This window comes from Rhincodon typus, chromosome 47 (assembly GCF_021869965.1).
Source record: "Rhincodon typus isolate 14 chromosome 47, sRhiTyp1.1, whole genome shotgun sequence".
NCBI lineage: Eukaryota > Metazoa > Chordata > Chondrichthyes > Orectolobiformes > Rhincodontidae > Rhincodon > Rhincodon typus.
In genome coordinates, this window is record NC_063378.1 from 434,586 (window position 1) to 460,077 (window position 25,492).

A 25,492-nucleotide genomic window follows, 5' to 3' on the forward strand; every position below is an offset into this window, starting at 1 on the left:
TACACATACACTGAGTAAATAGTGATCACAACGAGTATATAAAAAAGTTAAAAGCCAAGCTTTTACCAAATTCAATGAGAGATAATGATCATAATACACATAGAACGGGCTAAAACTATATCTCTCACACAGATTCCCTGGAGAAATAGTGATCATCATAAACATGGAGAGGGCTGAAAGACGCTCACACATACACTGGATTCACTAAGTAGTAATCTTAACAATCTCAGAAAGATGAAAGTTACAAACATAAAAATCTACTGGAAAATAGAGACTGGTCATAATACCCATAACTAAATTCACGCACAGACCCACACACGTGTACACATGCACGTATATAAACACACACACACACACGCACACACAGACACACACAGACACACACACACAGATTCACTGGAGAAAGAAAAAAAAATCATTCAGGGGAGTGGGCTTTGCTGGTTGGGTCAGCATTTATTACCTCTCCCGAATTGATCTTGTGAAAGTGATGGTGATCTGCATTGTTGAACTGCTGCAGTACATTTGGTGTGGTGGATACAGCATTCTGTGTGTGTACGTCCATACATATACCTAGAAAGCTGGAAGTCATACACACACACATTGGAAAGTAGTTTTATACACAGAGAATGCCAAACCTTATACCCTCATCATGATTCACTTGGAAATCGTGATCACAGCATGCCTTGAGAAAGCTGAAAGTGACACAAACTTACTGGATTTCATGTTGTAGTGAAGATCTGTAGCTTCAGTTGTGGTTGGACTTGTTGGTTGGTTTGCTGAGCTGACTGGCTTTCGTACAAACGTTGTGTCCCCCTTCTAGGTATTCAGTACTGTCTAGTTTCCGTTGAAGCGCTGTCGTTCTATTCCATTCTGAATTTATATTCTATTCACCTTGATCAACATAACACTAGCAAAGGAGACATTAGCCATATTACTAGACAATCTGAAAACACAGACCTCCAGTGAAACCATCAGCAAGGACAATATGCTGAAATTACTTGAGCTATACCTTACCACACACTTTGTCTTCACTGGCCAGGTATATGAACAAATTAATGTGACACCCATGGGCTCACCCATCTTGGGTCTTATAGCGGAAACTGTTATGCAAAGACTGGAACACACTGCCCTCCCCCAGATCCAGCCTAAACTATGGGTTAGATATGTGGATGATACCTTCGGTGATCATTGAACGAGCAAAGTTAGAAGAAACACACCACCTTATTAACTGCGTATTCACTGGGATCAAGTTCACCAGGGAAGAGGAAAACAACAATCAACTCCCATTTCTGGACGTAATGCAGGAATGAACGAACAATGGGGAATTCCTTACCTGCAGATACAGAAAGACTACACGTACAGACCAAATCCTGAATTACAACAGTGGCCACCCCAGTGTCCACAAACAGGGCTGTGTGAAGACTCTGTTTAAACGAATGATAACATACTGCGACACCCCGGAGCTGTGCAAAAATGAAGAGGAACACCTATACAAAGTCTTTGCAAACAATGGGTTATCCTAACAGCTTCATTCGCCAATGCCTGGCAAACAAACAACACCAAGAAGACACTCTATGCCCCAACACACTGGCCACCCTACCCTACATTAGAAACACATCGGAACTGGCTACAAGACTCCTCAGACCTCTTGGAATAATAATAGACACAAACCAACAACCGCACTTTGCCAGTTACTCTCAAAGACGAAAGACCCCATACCCACAATGAGCAGGACAAATGTGACATACAAAACACCAGGCAGCAACTGCAAGAAGCAATACATAGACAGATGGGCAGGAAACCCGCCACTAGAATACACGAACACCAACTCACAGCAAAAGGGCACGACCAACTCTCCCTCGTTTCTATTCCCTCCGACACAGAAGGACATCAGTTTAACTGGGACAAAGTTACAGTACCAGGACAAGCAAAACAAAGACATGCGCGAGTATTCCTGGAAGCCTGGTTTTCAGTCACTGGTACTATGTACAAACATGTTGAAATACACATACCATTACAGAGCAAAACCGGAAACAGAACTACCTACCATATCACATCGGACCATATAAATTCAGAACGGAACAGAACAACAGCTTTTTAATGGAGTCCAGACAGCGCTGAAGATGTCACCTAGAAGGGGGATGAAATGTTTGCACGAAAACCAGTCAGCTTGGCGAACCAACCAACCCCATACTGGGATTCACTGGGAAATGATAATCAAAATATGTGCAGAGTCTCACACATGTGGAATCCTGGGGAAATGGTAATTGCAAAGCAAAGAGAGATGGAGTCTCTGTCTCTCTCAGACATGCACACACACACACATACAAATTTCACCAGAATATAGTGATGATAGTCCATAGACAAACGACTGAAAGCAGCACATAAAGAGTTTTAAAAACCTAGTTTTCACCAAGATTATTTCTAAGAGACTGAATGAATCAAAGAGAGGGGGTGTGGGGAGCTATCAGAAGGAGAGGGACCAACACCAGGTAAGAGTGAGGGTCAGCAACCAAGAGACAGAGCTAGTCACAGACAGCAGAAAATACAGAGAACATACAAAATACTAAGGAAGAAGACATAAGGAGCTGTCAATATTCAGCTTCCACCATATCATAATCTTAGCCCTTTCTTGCAGGTTGACAGCCTTTGTGATGAAATCATTTGCAACTGCTCGTCAGTACATCTTCATTGATAATGACATCTTTGAAGACGCTGTCAGATTCTTCCAGAGGCATCAACTGGAGTCGGGCTGTTTCCAAAACCTCGGATATTTGTTCAACAATGCCCTCAAGGTACCAAGGGCAAAAGGCAGTACTGAGGGTCAGGGATCAAAAGAATTTGTATTTGAGGTCAATAAGGCACCATGACTGGCAGGTTTTCGAAGGAAGTGAGGGTACAAATTGCAGACACAATGACCATGAACTTTCAGCCTGCCCTAGACTCAGGGGAAATGCCAGAAGACTAGAACATTGCAAATATTACAGTCTGGTTCAAGAAAGGTTGTGAGGATAATCCCTGCAATTACAGAGCAGTCAGTTTAAGTTCCGGGTGAGAAAGCTTCCAGAAATAATTATTTCAAATCAAATTGGTAATATTGTGGAATAAGGTGGGTACTAAATCAATACTGAATAAATGAGAGTAATAAATGAGAGTAATAAAGGGGAAATCCTGTTTAACTGACTTGTTGGAGTGTCTATGAAGAGCCAAAATGATGAGGTTCAACGCAGAGAAGTGTGAGATGAAGCACTGTGATTAGAAGAAAGACAATATAAAATAGGGAGTACAAATTGAAACATGTCACAGGAGCAGAGGGACCTGGGTATATATGTGCACAGATCACTGAAGATGGCAGGAAAAACACACACTGCCCTCAGATTTTTAATAGGGGCACAGAGTACAAGAACAGGGAGGTAATGTTGAACTCATACAAGACACTTGTTAGACTTCAACTGGAGTATTGTGTACAATTTTGGGTGCTACATTAAAGCAAAGATGTGAACACATTGGAGTGAGTGCTGAATCAATTTACTAAAATAGTACCAGGAATGAGAATTTTCAGTGATGAGGATAAATTGAAGAAGTTGGGGCTGCTCTCTTTGGAGAGAAGAAGGATGAGAAGTGATTTGATCTAAGGTTTTTAAAATCATATGTAGGATGAAGAGAATGGATAGAGCGAAGCTGGTCCAACTCAAAAAGGAACAACAACAAGAAGGAGCATAGGTGGAAAATGGTGTGCAAATGAAGCAAGGGTGAATGTGATAAGACATAAGAATAAAAGTAGGCCATTCAGCCCATCAAACTGACACCACCAAGTGAAGTAAGGAAAACATCTTTCACATATTTGAAAGTCAGGTTATGGAATTTATTCAGAGATAGTAGGAACTGCAGATGCTGGAGAATCTGAGATAACAAGGTAGAGAGCTGAATGAACACAGCAGGCCAAGCAGCATCAGAGGAGCAGGAAGGCTGACGTTTCAGGCCTAGACCCTTCTTCAGAAAATAATTTTCTGCCTGCTGTGTTCATCGATGGAATTTATTGACTGGCAACGTAGCGACGGCAGGTCCAACTGAGACAATGGTGAGGGCAATGGATGATTATTTTGATGGGAATAAGGTGCAAGGGAGCTGGGTAACAACAGGAGATTGGGATGAGGTGATGATTTTCATTTAACGAGAAGGTACCAGCACGATTGATCAAAAAGCCTCTTTCTTCAACAAAACAATTATGTGGTTCAAAGAGCTGCACTATCTGAGGGTCAGTGTTGAGGGAGTGCTGCACTGCCAGAAGGTGAGTGCTGAGGGACTTCTGCACTGCCAGAGGATGAGTACTGTGGGAGTGCCGCACTGCCAGAGGATGAGTGCTGAGGGAGTGTCGCACTGTCGGAGGGTCAGTGCTGAGGGAGTGCTGCACTGTCGGAGGGTCAGTGCTGAGGGGGTGCCGCACTATCAGAGGGTGTACAACCTGAAGAGTTCTGTTCTCTCTCACTTACTCTGTCTCCATAGGGTGGAGTCAATGATCACATTTCTCTGTCAGCTTATGTGACGTCAGCATTATTGGAATCAACACTTTCAGGTTCTGAGATGGTGAGAACTTCAGCACAGACATCGGGAATCAGGGATTGGGGAATCTGAGGGCAAGAAACACGTGGGATTGGGGATTGTTGGGAGTGGGGAATCCAAGGGTGAGAAACATGTGGGGTCAGGGATTCTTGGGAGTGGGGAATCCAGGGACAAGAAACATGTAGGATCTGGGATTGTTGGGATTGGGGAACTTTGAGGTGAGAAATGTGGGATTGGGAATTGTTGAGAGTTGGGAATCTGTGGGTGAGAAACATGTGGAATCGGGGATTGTTGAGAGTGGAGATTACGGGGGGGGGTTGGTGAGAAATGGGTGGAATTGGAGATTTCTTTGGAGTGGGGAGTCTGGGAGTGAGAAACATGTGGGATTGTTGGGAGTTGGGAATCTGGCGGTGATCGGGGATTGAGGATGTAGGATGTCTATGCTTGAGGATTTGCAAAGCTTCTGGGTGTGAGGGGGGAATGTGGGGTGCGGAGCATGGGGAGTTGCAAGTGGGGGATTTTCACCATGTGCTCTATGTGTGACTCTGTGTCCCTCAGTCACTCTCTCCATCGTCTTTCTAGAGCCTGATTACAGACAGGGCCCTGAGCTGCCTGCGGTCTGCATTAGAGACAGTGAACAGCACCTACACCCTCTCAGTTCTCGCCTACACCTTCACCCTGAGCCAGGACCAGTTTGCGAGGACAAGAGCTCTCCAGCGGCTGGAAAAGTTGGCCATCAAAACAGGTATGGCTATGTTCATCCACAGTCCCTCTGTGTCTGTCTCCTGCTCTCTCTTCCCTCACTACCCTTTCATTTCCTCTGACCAGAGAGTGCTGGGACTTTGGCCCGTGGGCTGTCCATGGTTGGTGGCATGGTGGGTCAGTGGTTAGCACTGCTGCCTCACAGCACCAGGGACCTGGGTTTGATTCCACCCTCAGGCAACTGTCTGTGTGGAGTTTGCACATTCTCCCTGTGTCTGGGTGGGTTTCCTCCAGGTTCTCCGGTTTCATCCCACAGTCTAAAGATGTGCAGGTCAGGTGGATAGGCCATGCTAAATTGCCAGTAGTGTCCAGGGATGTTTAGGTTAGGTGGGTTAGACATGGGAAATGTACGGGTAAGGGAATGGGTCTGGGTGGGATGCTGTTCGGAGGGCCAGTGTGGACTTGTTGGGCCAAATGGCCTGTTTCCACACTGCAGGGATTCTGTGATCTGTGAATAACTAATGGTGAGCCTCCCGTCTCTGGGTTGCAGACAGATTGACTCATTGGCAGCAAGAGGAGACCCTGGAGAGAAAGGAAGAACACGGATACTGGTGGAGAGCACCCTCTGCAGAGGTTGAAATGACAGCCTACGTGCTTCTGGCCCTTCTCTCTCAGCCCCAGGTCACACACTCTGAGTTGGACAATGCCACATCCATTGTTCGCTGGCTGGTCAAGCAGAGGAATCCCTATGGAGGCTTCGCATCAACCCAGGTAATACCCAGAGAGTGGTCCTCAGTATAATTCTGGCTGTGAGATCTGATCATTCTGAAGAGGTACACATCATTTCAGGATGGAATAAAGAAGGTTGATAATGCAGAACTGGTAGATGTAGTATATATAGATTTTCAGAAGGCATTCAGTGAGGGGGTGGAAATAATTAATAGGCAAAAAAATGGTTCATGGAGTTAAGGATGGTTTATTAACATTGCTAAGGGCAGAGCTAATCATTGGCTAATCAAGTTCAAGAGCAGAAAGTGGGCAGAATAGTGAACATTTGGAGTTGGCGGGTATTGAATAGAGTGGTCTAGAACAAGGGACACTACCGGGGGATCAGATGCAAACTGCATGAATAGAGAGATGGGGAGTCACATGCTGAATTTTGCTAATAATTTGAAGCTAGCTACAAAGGTAGGAGAACTCTGAAAAGGTTGGCTGTGCCATGGCTGTGACTGCAGAAGGATCATAGGCAGTCAGCGTATAGCTACAGCAAGCAATTGGGAAGGCAGATAACACGCCCTTGGTTCTGAGGGGATTGGAGTACAGCACTAAAGTCTTGTTCCAATCATACAGGGAGCCAGTGAGACCACAGGTAGAATACTGCGTACAGTATTAGCCTCTGCATTCACACATTGGAGGCAGTTCATCAGATTATTTCTGGGATGGAGGACCTTGTCCTGCGATGGAATGCTGAGAGAATTAGGTCAATGTTGCCTGGAGTTTAGGAGAATGAGAGGGGATTTCATTGAGACTGACAATGTTCTCTAGGAGGTAGGCAAAAGGGGAATCACTGAGAGATTGTCCTCACCCTTGACCCCACCCTGCTTGGGGAAAGTGCTGTGTGGGGACACATTCTCAGGAGAGAAGGGCAGTCTTAGACTGAGATGAAAGGACGTTTCTTCCCTCAAAGGGGTGTGCAGCTCTCTATTTCTTCACCCCAGAGGGTTGTGAATGCCCCATTGTGGAATATATTTCACACAGGGATTCGGTACACTTTGGTCTGTTGCGGGGTGGAGGGATTTGGGGAGTGAGGAGGCGAGAGTGTGGAGCTGAAGCCAATGATTAGCCAACGATTGCACTGCATGGTCGAGCAGGCATGATAGAGTGAATGCTCTACTCCAGCCTTTAAAAGCTCTTGTGTCTTGGCTGGGATTAAAGGCTGGGCCTTTCCTCGTGTGAGTGTCAGTGTGTTTTCCTGTCGCTGGTGTGGGGGTGCACTACCAGAATGACCAACCCTTTCCTTCTGCCCCCAGGACACAGTGGTTGCTCTCCAGGCCCTGTCTCTGTACACTGAGCTGACCCATGTGGGTGGTCATCAGAGCTCAGTGACTGTCACCTCGGAAACAACATTCCAACGGGAATTCCGTGTTGATGATTCCAACCAGCTCCTGCTCCAGAGGGAGGCCTTGGCAGAGATTCCCGGAAAGTACAATGTGTTGATCACAGGGAGCAGATGTGTCCTCCTCGAGGTCAGTCACTGCTTCCCCAGCTATCCTGAGGGAGGGACACGGGTGGGGGAGTTGGGTGGAGGCAGGAGTGAGGGACACGAGGGAGGCAGGAGTGAGGGGCACCGGTGGATGGCAGTGAGGGGCACAGGGAGGTGGGAGTGAGGGACGCGGGTAGAAGGTGGGAGTGAGGGACACGGGGGGAGGTGGGAGTGAGGGACACGGGGGGAGGTGGGAGTGAGGGACACGAAGGAGGCAGGAGTGAGGGACACTCAGGAGGTAGAGTGAGGGGCACAGGGAAGTGGGAGTAAAGGGGATGGGGGACAGTGAGGGACACAGGGAGTGGGAGTGAGGGACACGGGGGGAAGTGGGAGTGAGATGCGGGGGGAGGTGGGAGTGAGGGGCACGAGGGAGGCAAGAGTGAGGGACGCGGGGGGCGAGGTGGAAATGAGGGACACAGGAGGAGGTGGGAGTGAGCGACAAGAGCACGTAAGGGTGAGGGACACAGTGGCAGAGGGAGTGAGGGACAGCAGGAGGCGGGAGTGAGGGGCACAGGATGTTGAGAATGTTACTATGGGGATTTATTAGTGAGTGTTGGAGACTTGATGCTATTTTAGACACAAAGTAATTGATGGTTCCATCCCCAGACTATTCTCCGTTATAACGAACCTGTCAAACCCAAAGATTCTGTCTTCAAACTTTCGGTGGCAATGTTGGAACAAAATTCATTGGACCCTCTCCTTCAGGGGGAGTCAACTTATAGGATTTCTCTCAATGTCACGTGAGTCATGAGATGAGAATTTTTTTTATTCATTGAGGGGATGTGGATTCATTGCTTGCCCCTTGTTTTCCCTTGTGAATGTGATGGTGAGCTACCTTCTTGAACAGATGCAGTCTTTGTGCTGTAGGTAGACCCATAATGCAGCTAGGCAGGGAACTCCTGGAGGAATTCCAGGATTTTGACCCAGCAACATGGAAAATACGGTGATGCATGACCGGTAAATACGGCCCTCACTCCCACACCAAATAAGCACTGACCATCACACTCAAGTCAGGCTTGGAGGGCAACTTGCAGGCAATGACGCTCCCATGTGTCTGTTGTCCATCTAGATGGAAGTGTCGTTAGTTAAGAAGGTGTTGTCCAAGGAATCCTGGTGCATTTCTGCAGTGCTTTTTATAATGGTACACTGGAAGCAAGATGCAAAGTGAAATACAGGGTCCGTATTATAGGTGTGGGAGTGTGGTGGTTCAGTGTTGACCAGTTCTAAGAGCAATAGTCAGTATTTAATGGGTGTGAGAGCAAGGATTAGTATTAGCTGGCAATCAGAGTGAACGTCACTATTTACTGGGGTGTGGAAATGACGCTCAGTAATTACTGGGTGTGGGAGTGAGAGACTGTATTTACTGGGCATGGTGTGATGGTCAGTATTTACTGGGTGTGTCAATAACAGTCATCATCTATTGTGTTATCGGTAATGAGAGTTATGGTTAATATTGACTGGGTGTGAGAGTGAGTGTTTGAATTTACTTTGCGTGGGAGTGAGGTTCATTACTTGGTGGGTGTTGGTGTGATGATGAGTATATATTGTCTGGGTGTGGGAGTAAGGGTCAGAATTTACCGTGGGTTGGTGTGAGGGGCAGTATTAATTGGGTGTGGGAGTGGGTGTCAGTATTTACAGAGTGTTGGAGACACTGTGTCAGAATTTTCTGCATATGAGAGGGATGGTCAATATTTACTGGCTGTGGGCAGTAGTTATTCGGTGTGAGAGTGATGGTCTGTATTTAACATGTGGGAGTGACAGTCAGTATTTGCAGGGTTTGAGAGTGTGTGTCAGTATTTATTGGTTGAGGGCATCATGGCCAGGAATTATTGGTACGAGACTGAGAGTCAGTATTTATTTGGTACGAGATTGATGGGCAATATTTGTTCAATATGGAAGAGGCAGTCAGTATTATCTGGGTCTGGGTGTGGTACAGATGGTCAGTATTGACTGCATATGGGAGTGATGATAAATATTTACTAAGCAGGTGAGTGATGGTTATTATTTACAGGATGTGGGAGTAAGGGTCAGTTTTAAATGGGTGTGGGTGAGACTGTCAGTATTTACTAGGTTTGGGAGCGAGGATCTGTAGTTAACGGCTGTGAAAGCAATGGTCAGTATTTACTGGGTGTGGGAGTGAGGATCTGTAGTTAACGGCTGTGAAAGCAATGGTCAGTATTTACTGGGTGTGGGAGTGAGGATCTGTAGTTAATGGCTGTGAAAGCGATGGTCAGTATTTACTAGGTGCTGGAGTAGGGGCTCAGTATTATCTGGGCAAGAGATTGTGAGTTGGTATTTACAGCGTGTGGAAGTAACAGTCAGTGTTATCTACATGAACTGCGAGTTCCCTCTGCTTCTGTACTTCTCTCAAAGTTGTACCATTGATCCTGTATTATCTCTCAGTGATTCTTCTACCAAAATACATTACCTTAAATTTCTGTGCATTGAAATTTATCTAACAGGTGTCTGCTCATTTGGCCAACTTGACAATGTCCCTCTGAAGTCACTTAACATCATCCTCACAGTTGACTATTCTCCCTAGCTTAGTATAAAATGTTAGTATTCATCTAATTGTTCCTTCAATGTTATGAGAGTGTCTGACTCATCCACTCAGTATTCACTGAGAGCGGGAGTGAGTGTCAGTGTGCACCGAGAGCGGGAGTGTCAGTGTGCACCGAGAGCGGGAGGAGTGCCAGTGTGCACCGAGAGCGCCAGTGTGCACCTAGAGCGGGAGTGAGTGTCAGTGTGCACCGAGAGCGGGAGTGAGTGTGAGCGTGTGCCAAGAGTGGGAGTGAGTGTCAGTGTGCACTGACAGCGGGAGTGAGTGTCAGTGTTCACCGAGAGCGGGAGTGAGTGTGAGCGTGTGCCGAGAGTGGGAGTGAGTGTCAGTGTGCACCGAGAGTGGGAGTGAGTGTCAGTGTGCACTGAGAGCGGGAGTGAGTGTCAGTGTGTACCAAGAGTGGGAGTGTCAGTCTCTGAACGCACTGGGTGTCAGAGTGAGTGTCTATATTCACTGGTAATGAGAATGACTGTCTATATTTACTGGATATGAGACTGGCTGTCTACATTCATTGGGTATGGGAGGTATGGGCATTGTTTACAGGGTGTGGAAATGAGTGTCTGAATTGATTGGGAGTTGGAGTGAGTGTCTATATGTACTGTTTGTGGGAGTGATGGTCTGTATTTAAGAGAGTGAGGGTCAGTATTTACTGTATGTGGGTACTGTTTTCACTTCACGCTCTCCCATGAGCCTCAATCTCACACTATTTTAGCTACGCTGGTGATCGTCCTTCTTCGAACATGGTGATTGTTGAAGTGGAGCTGCTGTCTGGATTTTCTGCTGAAAAAGAGTCTTATAAAAATGTGAGTTTGTTCTTTGCTTAGTTTCCTGAATTTTGCTAAAATTTCCACCCTTCACTCAGCTCCACATGGTTCACATTTTTATCCCTCCTGCACCACTCTCCACCCAGTTGTGGGATCAGACTGTCCACCAACACAATGCCGCTTACATTTCCTTGCACTACTCTCTCCAGTACACTTCCTCACGACCAACTTGATCCTTGTGTTTCATTGTCTCCTTCTCTTTCCCATATTTTCAACAATAGAACCTCTTCCAAAATATCATCCTTTTCCCTAAGCTGTGGATTTACTCTGCTCTGGTTGATTGGATCTGCGAAGAAGAGATCAGCAACAGGTGTAATTACTGGAAACAGTATCAGAGACATCATCGCTGTACAGAACGTATCTCCCGTGACCAAGAGACTTCTAGGGTCATGAATCATGAGGATGAGAACCATGAAGTTCAGAGCATATCACAGACTAGTCAGTTGGGCAGAGCAGTGGCAGATGGAATTCACCCTGGAAAACTGAGAGCTAACGCTCTTTGTTCTTTTCAAGGAATGTGGGTGTCACTGGCTATGCCAGCTGCTTTTGTCCATCCCTAATTGTCCATCCCTAGTGTATTTACAAGGCAGCCACTTTACTGTGGGTCTGTAGTCACACACAGAAACAGGCACTTCAGCTCAACTCATTCATGCCAACCAGGCTCTGAAAGTGAACTAATCCCATCTGTCTGCATTTGGCCCATATCCTTCTAAACCTTTTCTATCCATGTACCTGTCCAAATGTCTTTTAAATATTGTAATTATACTCATACCACTTCCTCTGGCAGCTCGTTCCATATATGCATCTGTATGAAAAAGTTGCTCCTCATGTCTCTTTTAAGTCTTTCCCCTCTCACCTTAAACCTATGCCTTCTAGTTTTGGACTCCCCTAACCTGGGGAAAAGGTCTTGGCTATTCACCTTATCTATCCCCCTCATGATTTTTTAAACCTCTCTGTTGTCATCCCTCAGCCTCCTGCATTCTAGGGACAAATGCCCCAGCCTATCCAGCCTCTTCTTATAGCTCGAACCCTCTAGTCTTCGTCAAATCCTTGTCAATCTTTTTGCAGTCTTTCTATGAGTGGATTCATAGCAGCCAGGGACTGTACACAATAAAAATCCACTCAGTTTGAGGGCTGAGGCTGTCAGTAGATCCCAAGAGATCGTGGGATACTTGTTGGGAGTACATTAGTCCCATCTCCTGGGGGGATATCTTGGATGAAGGGGACACAGGTTCAGCTTTATGGCTCTCCAATTTGTTGGGGAGGATTAATTTTCCAATTAATCCAAGCCTCCCAGACATAAACTAGACGGGATAAGGACAGCAGATTTCATTCTCTAAAGGTCATGAGTGAATGAGATGGGTTTTTACAAAAACAAATCAGAAATGGTTAACTGTTCATCCATAGGCTGCCTTTTTATTGAATTCTAATTTCAGCTTCAGAACATTAGCCGTGGGCTCTGGATTACAGGTCCAGTTATACTACCACTAGACCATCTCCTGTCCATTGGGAAACCTAACAAGGCTCGTTTTCACTATGTATGGTGGCAGCCTGGAAGGTACTGAAGAACAGAGGGAACTTACTGTGCATATCCACAGATTCATATGGGAATCTTGCTTTTATCAGCCAAGCCGCAGAATATATGAAGAAGAATGTTGGAACTGTATAAAACAAAGGTTAGGCCACAGCTAGAGTATTGTGTGCAGTACTGGAATCCACATTATAGGAAGGATATAATTGCACAAGAGAGAGGGTGTGAAGGAGACTCACCAGGAAACTGCCTGGACTGCAGGGCCTGAGCTTTGAGGAAACATTGGACAGGCTGGGATTATTCCCCTTGGAGCAGTAAAGGCTGAGAAGTAACCTGATAGCGGTGTATAAGATTATGATCAGCTTAAGTAGAGTGAATAATTTCTACTGAAAAGTAGGTTTAGTGTAGATAGTGTAAATCAGTGATCAAGGCTTGATGGGCCAAAGGGTCTTTTCTATGTTGCTTGACTCTAAAACACTCTCTCTCTTGCAATGAGTCAATAAGGAGGCATATGTTCCATTACTACAGGATCTGTAACCAGCGGCATAGATTTATGTGAAAAAGTAAAATGTTTAAGAAGACAGTTGAGGAAAATTGTTTTTTCATTGAGTGGGTGGTGGGAGCCTGGAACACACTGCCTGAAAGAGTGGATAAGTCAGACATTCTTATAAACATTGAAGCAGTATTCAGATATTCACTTGCTTTGATATAACCTCCAGAGCTATGGATCAAGAGCTGGCAAATGTCATGAGATATTTATTGGCCAGCATAGACAGGATTGGCCAAATGGCCTCCTTCTGTGCTATGAGTCAATCAGAACAATGTTGTTGAAATGAATTGTAGGAATGAAAAGTAGGAAAAGCAGGACTGTCAAAGTATGGCAAAAAAAAATCATCTTGCATTTCGTGGACATAATAATTGGATTCATCCAGTCAGCAATTAAGTGTAATAAAAAGAAAAGATAGATTGTGGACAGGACAATAGAAAGGGACTGAATTGGGGCCACTGTCTAAACTCCTAACTGACAATGGAGTCATTTTGTCAATGATGTACATGTGTGAAAGTATGAACACCATGGTCATGTTTTGGTGGGTGGGGGAGAAATCCAGAAATTCCTTTGGTAACGGGTGATCATGGCCTGGCTACAATGAGCATGTCAATGATCTGCATCCAGGGAGAACGGTATTCATTCAGACTGAAGTCTGAGAAAATTCAACATGCTGGATGGCCATCAGCAGGATTCATTCAGGGATCAGGTATGTGACAAAGGAAAAGGGCAATCATAGTGGAAAGGTCCAGGTAAGGTTATCTTTCTTGATCGAAAAATTAGCAATCATACAGACTGGAAATCCAATGGTTATAGGTGTGTTTCTCAAAGCTAATTAGCACCAATTACACACTTACAGAACATGACCAAGTCATAGAGAGAGTTAACCTGATAGTTCACAGACACCAATGGTGGGCAAGCATGATTACCCAGATTCTGACAGATGAACGACTGTCTGAGTATGGACAAAGTTTACAGACTTAGTAAACGGGAGCCAAGTTATTTGCCCCAGAGAGCAACAGCTGAATGTTGGCAGCAATGGAACAAATGTACCAGAAAGGTCTAGTGAATGGAAGACAACTCCCAGTGTAGGGAGCGCCAATGGTCAATGCAAAGAGTAGCTAAATTTGCAAGTTGACAGTCAGGAAAGTAAGATTTATAGATTGGTAAAATAAGGTAAAGGAGTAGAGGGCCAGTAAACACAATATAAGGTCTGAAAGTGAACCTGAAAATGAACAGGGCCTTAGGAAAATATCACAATATTACACCAGGAAATCTATTCGAGGTCTGTGGAACACACACCACTTGGACATGGTGAGGGATGCTTATGCTTGAGAGGTTTTAGTGGCTACAAACACTAGACAGGTTGATAGAAGAAGCCCAACAGAAGGAGTTGGTGAGCTGGAAAGGATTGATGTATACACTGAGGTACCAGAGAGGTTATAGGCAGCCTTATCACACAGATGGATAAGTGGAGAAAATATTCCTCCCAGTGGGACATATAAGGCTAAAACTAGACTTTAGGGGCCTTGACATTTCAAACTTGGTGACCAAGGTGTAAGAAAATTGATCCTGGCAATCTTCGTAGCTGTTAGTGTCAAACTCCTGGGAATTTAAGTCAATCCATGTAAAGGCTACATCTTTTAAAGGGTGAAAATTTTTAAAGAGAGCTACTTTTGAAACTTCCCAAAATGCACACACATGTTTCCAGCCTTGGATGACCCGGAGGATAAAAAGCTAGTGCCTTTTTTGTGATGCTTCCCATGCCAATCTTCCAGATGGATAGTCAAATAAGCCTGTGCTCAAGGATTGTTTGCATTGAAAATTTTCATTTAAAGAAAAGCACGGAATCTGTCAGTGAAGTGAGAGTGAGCTGCTGACTGGGGTTAATTGTTTTATTCAACGACTGTGTAAACATAAAGAGGGGACAGCAGAGTGTTTGGGTTAAAGTCCTACCTGTCCCATCAATGTATCATGACATGCCTGAATAGGTTGACTTAGAAATAAGTAGATAAAGGAGGATACAGTCGGTTCTGCTATAACACGTGTTCCAGCAACACGAATTGGCTATAATGCAACTGACAAATAGGGGAACGCTATTTCTAAAACACAAACTTGTGTTGCCTATAATGCAATTCCATCGGTGCGTGGAGGAGTACATGTCAACATCACATGATCATTTCGGGGGCTTTGCTCTGAACATGTGCAATGTTAGCACTGAGAGTGTCTCTGCATTGGCATCATGTGATCATTTTGCAAACCTTGTCATGAAGTGCTTTCTGTGAGAGGTACAGTAGTCCATGATTTTTGGGGTTTTTTTGTAAAGTCTGCCGTATTACACACAGAAATACAGGACAAAGTGACAAGAATGTAGGCCAGAAGCATCCTGGTGATAAACTTGCAGGTGGTGAACATAAAATAAAGGCTATCGTAAAAGAAAGAATGTAAAAGAGAAGCTAGATGTTATAAAGCGTTTTAAGCGTAATGAGAGAACAAGTGTTATAGTTTGCGTAACAGGAATATAGGAGTCTACCTTGCGCACCATCAGAGACAATGCAGAAAAGATTAAAGCAAGCTGTTTTGCTGGAATATGTCTGAGTGCTACCAAATCTGTGAGGTCTCTGACAAAGGAGCTTGAGGAGATGGAGCAGCTCCCAAGTGTGTGGATAGAAAATCAAATGAAAAAATGATCTTGGATCACCTTTCTCTCCATAAAAGAGAAAGCCTTATCAATTTATGAAGGTCTAACAAAAAAAGCTGAAAATCCTGCAGATGTGCCTGCCTTTATGGCTAGCGGTGGCTGGCTTGCTGATTTTAAGAATCTATATGCTTTGCATCACATAAAGTTATGTGGCGAAGCTGCTAATTTAGATAAGGAGAAAGTAATGGCATTTCCTCTCATAGTAAAAAAATTAATTAATGAAGAAGGCTACAAGTTACGTTAAATTTCAATTTGAATGATGCAGCCCAGAGGGAGATAAGGACAGTCTTCTTCAATTTTGGAAGAACTTTAACATCAAGAATGCAATTGACATTATTATGGACCCTGGGGTGATGTCAGTAAGGACGACTTGCATACAGTTTAGCAGAAGCTTCTCCTAGATTTTTTTTCAAGATTTTAAAGGCTTTGAGCCATCAGAAGAGCTCCCAAGAAGCAAAGAACAATGTGTTGATCTTGCAAAGCAAGTTGGATTTGAAGAAGTGGAAAGTGAGGATGTTGAAGAGCTGCTTGAGTCCCACTGTGAAGAACTCTCTAACAGCTGATCTACAACAACTTGTTGCTGAGGGGGAAGTGGAAGCTGGCGATGAAGAAGATCCTGAGGGAAATTGAGAAGCAGTTGCAGCTCTTAGAGGACAACGATTACAATTGAAAGCGCAGCAGTGTAGCAGTTCATGGAATAAGATCTTACTTGACACCCTATGAACAGCTTCTTCATGAAAGAAGAAAAACAGCAAAGCAGCAAAAACAGGATGTCTTTTCTTAATAAAACACCCTAAGAAACAGTCAGAAGACAATGATACACAGCCATCCACTTCTGGATTAACAATTTTTGCCCTAACCCTGAAACCACAACTGCACCTGAAGGTGGTGATGATGATGATGATGACAATCCTCAGCCTCTGTATTAACAACAGAGCAACCCCAAAAGCACCTCTCCCATCAAGTCATCTTGGCATTTTTTCAAGGTAAGGCGTTAAATTTACTTTTACTTCATTATTAGATATGAATTAGACATTTATTCAAACTGTGCTATCCTTTGTGTTAGGCTTTTGAGTGATTTTTGAGCAATTTTGAGTGATATTTTTCGGTGGTCTGACCCTATCCCGCTTTTAGCGTAGGCCCCGTTATTTCTGTCACGTGATTTTCTATAACATAATGTTGTGCAGGAACATGACTATCGCATTATAGCAGAACCAACTGTAGATGGTACTGGGGTTAGGATGAGCTGTGTGACTGAGTAGCTCTAAACTGTCCATGAGTAAAGTATGTCTCGAGCTGTATTTCGACAATGTGCTTTGATTCAAATTGGCACCTACTAACTTCCACATTCAATGTGATGTCACGACTGAATACACTTTACCCTCCCCGACCCTTTAAGAATTCCCAAGGCACTGTTCCCTCTTTGACTCTCTGCACCACACCACAATGAACCGCACCCCTTCCCGAGCAAACACGGAAGGTACAGTGCTTGGCCATTCATCTGCTCTCTCCTCACCCTCCAGTTGCCCAGCCATTCCTTCTGGGTCTGGTGACATTTTACTTGTACTTACTTTTTTCGGTCTCATCCTCAGCATTCACAAGTGCAACCTCCTCAACTCTGGGGTAACCAAGCTGGGAGTTCCTCATGGTGCAATACTTGGCTCTGACCACAAGCATAATCCCAAAATTCCAAGTGTCTGTCAGGATAATTCCTGGTTTTGCTCTCAATCTGATCTCCCCGACCTTGCTGTGTTGCATCGTTCCAGTGAAGTCAGTGCAAGCTCCTAGAGTGGCTGGTCATCTCCCAACTTAGTACTTTTTAACTTTCCAGACTCTACAATTAGATCGAGGATATAACATCTGTAACTTGTGCCCCATCTCTACTTTTTGGGGATTTTGTGTTTTTATTTTGCTCTCTGTCTCTCTCTCTCTTTCTCTTATTCCTTTTCAGATGGCTGTTGTTCTGGAGTTTGACATTCACACTTCCTCTGGTTACCTCTTTTCTGTCTTTGATCTTTCACGATACAAGGAATAATGATGAATTGTTCCAGGTTGTGGCAGCAAGTTTAAGGATAGGGAGATGATTTGAACTTGTACAAAATATTAGACCTCACCTGGAGTGATGTGTACAGTTGTTGGTCCAATTTATAAGGGAGATGTGGATGCATTGGAGAGAGTGCAGAAGCAATTTACAAAATGCTTCCAGGAATGAAAAATTTCAGCTTTGAGGATTTATTGAAGAAGTTATGACTGTTCTCCCTGGAGAGAAGCCTGAGAGGAGATCTGACTGAGATTTTCAAAATCATGAGTAGGATAGACAGAGCAGATAGAGAGAAGCTGTTCCCACTTGTGAAAGGAACAAAAACAAGATTTACTGTGATGTGCAAACGAAGCAAGGATGATGTCGGAAAAAGACTTTTTCGCACAGTGAGTAGTTAGGATCTGGAATACATTGGCTGGAAATGTGGTGGAGGCCGGTTCAATTGAGGCATTCGAGAGGGCATTAGATGGTTATTCAGACAGTAAGGTTGTGTAGGGATTTGGGAAAAGGCAGATGATTGGCACTACGTTACAGAAGTGGTGCAGGCATGATGGGCTGAATGGCCTCCTTCTGTGCCATGAAGTTCAGTGATTTTTGTCATTCAACTTCTCCTGCCTTCATAATATCAGGACTCACAGTCATATAGTATGGAAACAGACCCTTCAGTCCATGCTGAGTAAGTTGCTCAAAATAAACTAGTCCCACTTGGCTGCATTTGACCCATATCCCCTTCAACCTTTCCAATTCATGCACCTGTCTAAATGTCTTTTAAATGTTGGAACTGTACCTGCATCTACCACTTCCCCTGGCAGTTCATTCCACATATGAACCACCTTCTGTGTGAAACTTTTGCCCCTCAGGTCCTTTTTAAATCATTCTCCTTGCATCTTAAAAATATGCCCCCTAGTTTTGAACTCACCCATTCTAGGGAAAAGACCTTTGTTATCCACCTTATCCATGCCCCTCATGATCTATGCCCCTCATGATCTTATAAACCTCTATAAAGGTTGTCCCACAACCTCCTACACGACAATAAAAGAAGTCTCAGACAATCCAGCCTCTCCTTATAACTCAAACCCTCCAGCCTCAGAAACATTCCAGTCAATCTCTGAACCCTGTCCAATTTAATAATATCCTTCCTACAGCAGGATGATCAGAAATGTACACAGTACACCACAAGTTGCCTAACCAATGCCCTGTACATCCTCAACAAGACATCCCAACTCCTATACTCAATGATCTGAGCAATGAAGGCAAGTGTTCTAAATGCCTTCTTAGCCACCCTGCCTACCTGTGATGCAACTTTCAAAGAACTATGTATTAACGCCTCTAGGTCTCTTTGTTTGACAACACTACCCAGGGACCTACTTTTAATTGTGTAAGTCCTGCCATTGTTTGTTTTACCAAATTGCAATACCTCTCATTTATCCAAATTAGACTCCATCTGCCACTCCTCAGCCCATTGGCTCAATTGATCAAGATCCCTTTATAATCTTAGATAACCTCCTTCACTGTCAACTGTACATTCAATTTTGGTGTTATCCGCAAACTTATTAACCATGCTTCCTAGATTCTCATCCAAGTCATTTATATAAATGACAAAAAACAGTGGATCCAGCACTGATTCCTGCAGGACACCGCTGGTCACAGGCCTCCAGTCCGATAAACAACCTTTCACCACTACCCTTTGTCTCCTCAAGCCAATTTTGTATCCAATTGACAAACTCCCCCCGAATCCCATGTGATCTGATTTTATTGATCAGTTTTCCCCTTCCCAACACTTTTAATTCTTCAAAACTGAACCTGGTTCCATTTGGCTTTCAGAAACGTCATTGAGATGTAGGAGGTGAACTCTATTTCACTCCCCACTGTTGCCCCCTGACTTGCTGAGTGTTTGTGCATTATAGGATCAAATTTTACAGCACAGATGGAGGGCATTTGACCCATTGTAGGTGTATTGGCACCTGAAAGAGCTTCCGAGCATTCTTCAGCGCTATCTCCATAATCCTCTAAATTCATTTCTTTCAAGAATTTTATCCAACTTGCTTTTGAAACCTCATGTGGAATCTGCCTCTACCACTCTCCCAGGCAAGGCATTCCAAAGCCTAATAACTCTCTGAGTGAAGAAGTTTCTCCTCATCTCATTCTTAGCTCTCTCGCTGACAATCTTGAAATGTGATCCCTACTTACTGACATACCAACTGTGGAAACAGAACTCTTTACCCTGTCAAAATTGTTCATAACATTGAACACCGCAATCAGGTCACCTCTTAATCTTCTATGCTTCAAGGATAATAAGCCCAATTTCTGTAATTTTTCATTGTATCTAAAATTCCTCATACCTGGTATCATTCTAGTAAATCTTCCATAACCTTCTTAACAACTGTTTCAATTTGTCTGGCCAGCTTCAGAGAATTATACACAGGAACCTCAAGGTTCTTGTGATCCTGTACTCCCCTTAAAGTTGTACCATTAAGCCTGTATTGTCCATGTTCCTTCTATCAAAATGCATTACCTCATACTTCTCTGCATTGAAATTCATCTGCCAGGCGTCTGCCCAACTCTCTCTGAAGTCACCCAGCATCATCTTCACAATTCACTTTCTCCCAACAATTAATATCATCTGCAAATTTATTAATTTTGCCCTCAGAAAAAAAGCAAGGCTGTCAACACCTACGAATACCACTTTCAACTCGTGTGCAATCTGAGAAATGTCCATCCCTATGTACACTCTGTTTCCTATCTTCTAGCTAACTTCTAATCCATGATGCCAAGGACCCATCACTCCTGAACCTTTCTAATTTGCTAACCAGCCTTCCATGTGGCACCGTATCACATGCTTTCTGAAAGTCCAAATATGCAACATCCACAGCACAACACTTATCCACTGTCTGTGTCACCTTAAAGTACCCAATTAAATGTGTCAGACATGACCTACCCTTGACAAAGCTATGTTGAATATCTAGTATCAACTTATTTTTCCTCTCAGTGTATTTTTACCTTATCTCATATATGGTCTCCCTATCAGTATGCCCACTATTGACATAAAGCTGACAGGTCTGCAGTTTCTTCGGATATCAGTTGCCCTTTTCTCAAGCAAGGGTGTCACATTTCAATCCTCCAGTCCCCCAGGGCTAATTCTCTGTTCAGAGAGGTTTGGAAAATTTCTATCAATGGCTCAGCAATTTGCATCCTTCTCTCAGCAATCTAGGCGCTTCCCATTCAAGCCTAGGTGACTTCCCTACCTGGAGTGCTGCCAGCCTCTTTAGCACCTCGTCTTCATCTATCACTATATTTCTCATTTGCTAAAACCCACACTTTCAACTAGGCCATTATCACCATTTTCTATTTTGTTAAAGACAAAAGCATTCATTTAGTACTTTCTGCCATTTCCTTTGCTTCTGTGAGCAGATTACCCTGTTTGTTTCTTATTGGCACTACTTAATCCCTCATTAATCTTTCACTGCTAATATGTTTGAAGAACATTTTACTATTTGTTTTAGTGCAGCCTGCCATCTGTGCCTCATGCTTCCTCATAGCCTTCCTTATTCCAGCCTTAGCCTCTCTCCTGCTTTTGAGACACTCTTCCTATTACTATTATTATTCTGGCATACATCGTAAGCCTCTATATTTTCTCATCACTATCTTTTGTAAGCCAGGGTACTCTAGCATTAGATATCCCATATTTGTTTCTTATGGGTATGTGCCTAGCTTGCAGCCTGTTCATCTCTCTTTTGACAGTCTCCCATTTTTCATCCACTGTTTTATTCACCAAAATGCATTTCAGTCAACCTGCTCCAGTTCAACTGTTAGACATCTAGACATTTAGACTTTTCAAGTCGAGGATCTAAATCATTGGCTGATTTTTATCCTTTTCCAACTTAATATTGTATACCATTTTATATTTTGACCACTAGTCCTCAAATGCTCCCCCACTCTAACATTCTCCATCTGGCTTTCCTCATTTCTTTAAAACAGGTTCAATACAGCCTCCTCCCTGAAGGGCTGGAAATGTACTTTTCCAGAAATATTTCCTGTACACATTTCAGGAATTTCTCCCCTCCCATGCCCCACATTCTATTTTTTTCCCAGTCTACTGAAGGGTATTCAAAATCACCAACTATCACAATGCTACGTGTCTCCCAGATTTCCATAATCTGCCTACAAATGCTCTCTTTTACTTCATTTCCACAATTTGGAGGTCTTTAATAATTACTCAACAAGGTCAACACTTGCTTCCTGTTTCACATGTCCAAATATTTAGATTCTAATTCGGGAATTGTATACCATTCAAAGACAATGACATTATCTTTGAGCAAGACTGCTAAACATTCTTAATGAAAACCAAAAGAACTGCAGATGCTATAAATCAGGAACAAAAACAAAGTGCTGGAAAAGCTCAGCATGTCTGGCAGCATCTGTGGAGGAGAAAACAGAGCTAACGTTTCGTGTCCGGTGACCCTTCCTCAGAAGGGTCCTCAGTTATGAGGAAGGGTCACCGGACCCGAAACGTTAACTCTGTTTTCTCTTCCACAGATGCTGCCAGACCTGCTGAGCTTTTCCAGCAACTTTGTTTTTGTTCCTGCTACACATTCTTCTTTTTTTACCCACTCTATTTTTACTAAAAGTCTTATAATCTGGGGTGTTAAGAAACCAGTTCTGTTCTGTCAGTGCTAGTATTATGATGGTTTATTAACATTCATTGTTGCAATTAATATTTCTTCTCAATTATTGTCATTCATTTCAGAGCGTGGACAGTTTCAAAATCAGAAAAGCTGAATTGCAAGATGGGTCCCTGTTTCTGTACCTCGATCCGGTGAGCACTGGATTTTTTTCTCTTTGTTCATTCACAGGATGAGGGCATCGCTGGCTAGGCCAGCATTTATTGCCCATCCCTAATTGCCCAGAGAGCAGTTGTGACCCAGTCAGCTACATTGCTGTGGGTCTGGAGTCACATGTAGGCCAGACCAGGTAAAGATGGCAGTTTCCTTCCCAAAAGGACATTAGTGACCAGATGGGTTTTTCCTGACAATCAGCAATGGATTCATGATCATCATTAGACTCTCAATTCCAGATATTTATTGAATTCAAATTTCACCATCTGCTGTGGCAGAATTCGAATTCAGGTCCCCAGAACATTACCTGGGACTCTGGATTAACAATCAGTGATAATGCCACTGGACCATTGCCTCCCCTGGGTGAGGGCGAGAAAGAGAGAGGGGGTAGGAGGGGAAGAGGTGAGAGGGACAGCTAGAGGAAAGGGAGACTGAGTAGGAGGGATGGAAAGGACAAATCAGTGACAGAGAGAGGCAGAGAGACAAGTCGCAGAAACAAATAAATTAATCAAGTGCTGGTTTAGGGAGAGAAGTTAGGGAGAGAGAAAGAGAGAGGGGGGAAGGGAGAGAAGCAGGATTAGACAGCATAGGAGAAAGAGCGAGAGGATTGTAGAAGGGGGCAAGTGAGAGTGAGTCAAGGAAAAGCGAAGCAAAATTAGACAGGATGAGAAAAAGCGAGATAGAGTGAGAGGGAGGTGGGGGGAAGGGAAGAGAAGCAGCATTAGACAGTAAAAGAGAAAGAGAGGATGAGAATAAGAGGGAGAGATAGGGACGGGGAGGGTAGAAGGAGTTTTTTGAGAGACAGAGAGCGAGGGAGAGGGACAGTGAAACAGGAATGAGAGGAATGAGTGCAGCTGAGAGACAGACAGAAAGTCTGAGATCCTAAAGCTGTGATTTCTGTCTGCAGTGACAATGCTGTTTTAGTGGTGAGTGGCCTGACCCCCTTTCTCTCTCTAGATGGAAGTGAACCATCTGCTACAATTATCCATTGACACCATCCATCAGTTCAATGTGGAGAATCTGCAGCCTGCCATTGTGAAAGTTTACGATTACTACCACGGTGGTAAGTCCATTCGTACAGCAGTCCTCAATCCTCTTATGTTTCCATGCCCAGTCTCCTGACGAGAATCTATTACTGCAGCACTAAAAATATACAATATCCAACACCAGCCTCCACCTTCTCAGGCAGAGTTCCAAACTCACACAACACTCTGAGAGAAACAAATTCTCAACTCTTATCCTGAACGAGTGACCCCTAGTATTAAAGCAGGGTCCCTAGTCCTAGACTCACCCACATATGGAAATACCTTTTCCACATTCACCTTTTCAAGACCATCCAGGTTCTTAGACACTTCAATCTAATCAGCCCTGACATTTCTAAACTCCATGAAAACAAATTCAATCTCTCCAGCCTTTCCTCAAGCAGTAGGCAAGTGTTGTATCAAAAGACATTGGTGAGACTGCTTCGGGAGTACTGTATATAGTTTGGTCCCTTACTTGAGGTGGTATGCATTTGTATTGCAGGTAGTTCAGAGGAGATTCATTAGATCAATTTCAGAGATGAGGAATTTGTCTTATAAATAGAGCTTGAGCAGAGTCTGGTATGTAAAAGGATGGGAGGAGATCTAATGGAAGCATATAAAATGACACAGTCAACGTAGGGAGGTTGTGTCCCTTTGTGGGGCAATCTAAGATGAGAAATCACATTAGGATAAGGAGTGGCAGATTTAAAATGGATATAAGAGAGAATATAAGAGACAGGAATCTGTGGAATGCACTACCCGAGAGTGCAGTGAATGCAGGACATTGAACGACATTAAGGAGGAGATAGATTATTAATTAGTGACAGGTTGAAGGGAGTGGGCAGGAAAGTGAAGTTTATACTGAGATGAGATCAACCATGATAGTATTAAATGATTGGGGTGAATGGTCTACTCCTGCCGCTAGTTACTAGGTTCACATAAGACAACTCGCACATTCTAAATATCAATCCAGTAAACCTCCCTTGAGCCACCTCTAGGGCATTTACATCATTTCTTAGACAAGGATACCTCAACTGTACACAGTATTTGAGATGTTGAATGGAATTTCTTCCCCAAATCTGTACTCTGCCCCCAGCCAGCTATACCCACCCACATGCCCTAAGTGAATAAACAACCAAACAACAAACTGCACGTTTTAAGCGAATGACCATGTGTGAAAGCCAAAGAGAATCAGTCCTTAATAAGGATAAGGGGGATTATGGTCAGTTAGGGGTTATCATTCGGGGGTTTGACTAATTTTCGTCCAAGGGGCTTGACAATAGTCAGTCAGGTGCTTGGTTCTACCAGAGTCCAGGGATCTGTACTGGGCCATAGGACTCCTGGGGAATTACATGTAGGTCGGGGCTGGGAGGGAAGGTGAGGCAGGAGGGTGGGGTTGTGGAGACTTCAGTCTTGAGGGTGGGGCCACCCTTTTCCTGAATTGATAAATTAGGAGGGACTGCATGTGATAAACGTGGATGGAAGAACAATTAATGCTGATGGAGGAGCAGGGGATAGAGTGAGGTGGCCTCAAGGAATAGGAAATGTGAAGAACAGGAACAGCATTTCTTTTGCTTATTTATTTCATGATGGATAGTGGATTGGCTCCTTAGAATTTTCTTAACAACAGAAAAAAGCTGATTTCAACTATTCTGAAATACCCCAGATATCTGACAAAGCTTCTCTATTGATCTAGCCTCGCCCAGCTTCACTTCAGCTAAGTCTGCATTCATGTCACATAGTTGATTTTATTTAAGTTTAATGCACTAGTCTTAGACCCAGTCTTCTCCCTGTCAAACTTGTAACATTGAACCCTATGATGCTCACTGCTACCTTGAGGTGCCTTCACTCTGGCGTCATGAATTAGTCCTGTTAGATTACACATTACCAAGTCTCTGGTCAG

The 25,492-nt window shown here is 43.9% G+C and overlaps 1 protein-coding gene across 1 annotated transcript in view; it reads left to right on the forward strand.

Moving 5' to 3' along the window:
* The window catches only part of LOC109922073 (alpha-2-macroglobulin-like), a 105,705-nt gene that overhangs the window by 75,228 nt on the left and 4,985 nt on the right, over window positions 1-25,492 (forward strand). The window contains 9 exon segments of the mRNA XM_048620558.1: window positions 2,639-2,795; window positions 4,507-4,587; window positions 5,146-5,308; window positions 5,816-6,036; window positions 7,296-7,511; window positions 8,135-8,268; window positions 10,801-10,891; window positions 22,480-22,548; window positions 23,525-23,630. Coding sequence (XP_048476515.1) covers window positions 2,639-2,795; window positions 4,507-4,587; window positions 5,146-5,308; window positions 5,816-6,036; window positions 7,296-7,511; window positions 8,135-8,268; window positions 10,801-10,891; window positions 22,480-22,548; window positions 23,525-23,630 — 1,238 coding nt within the window.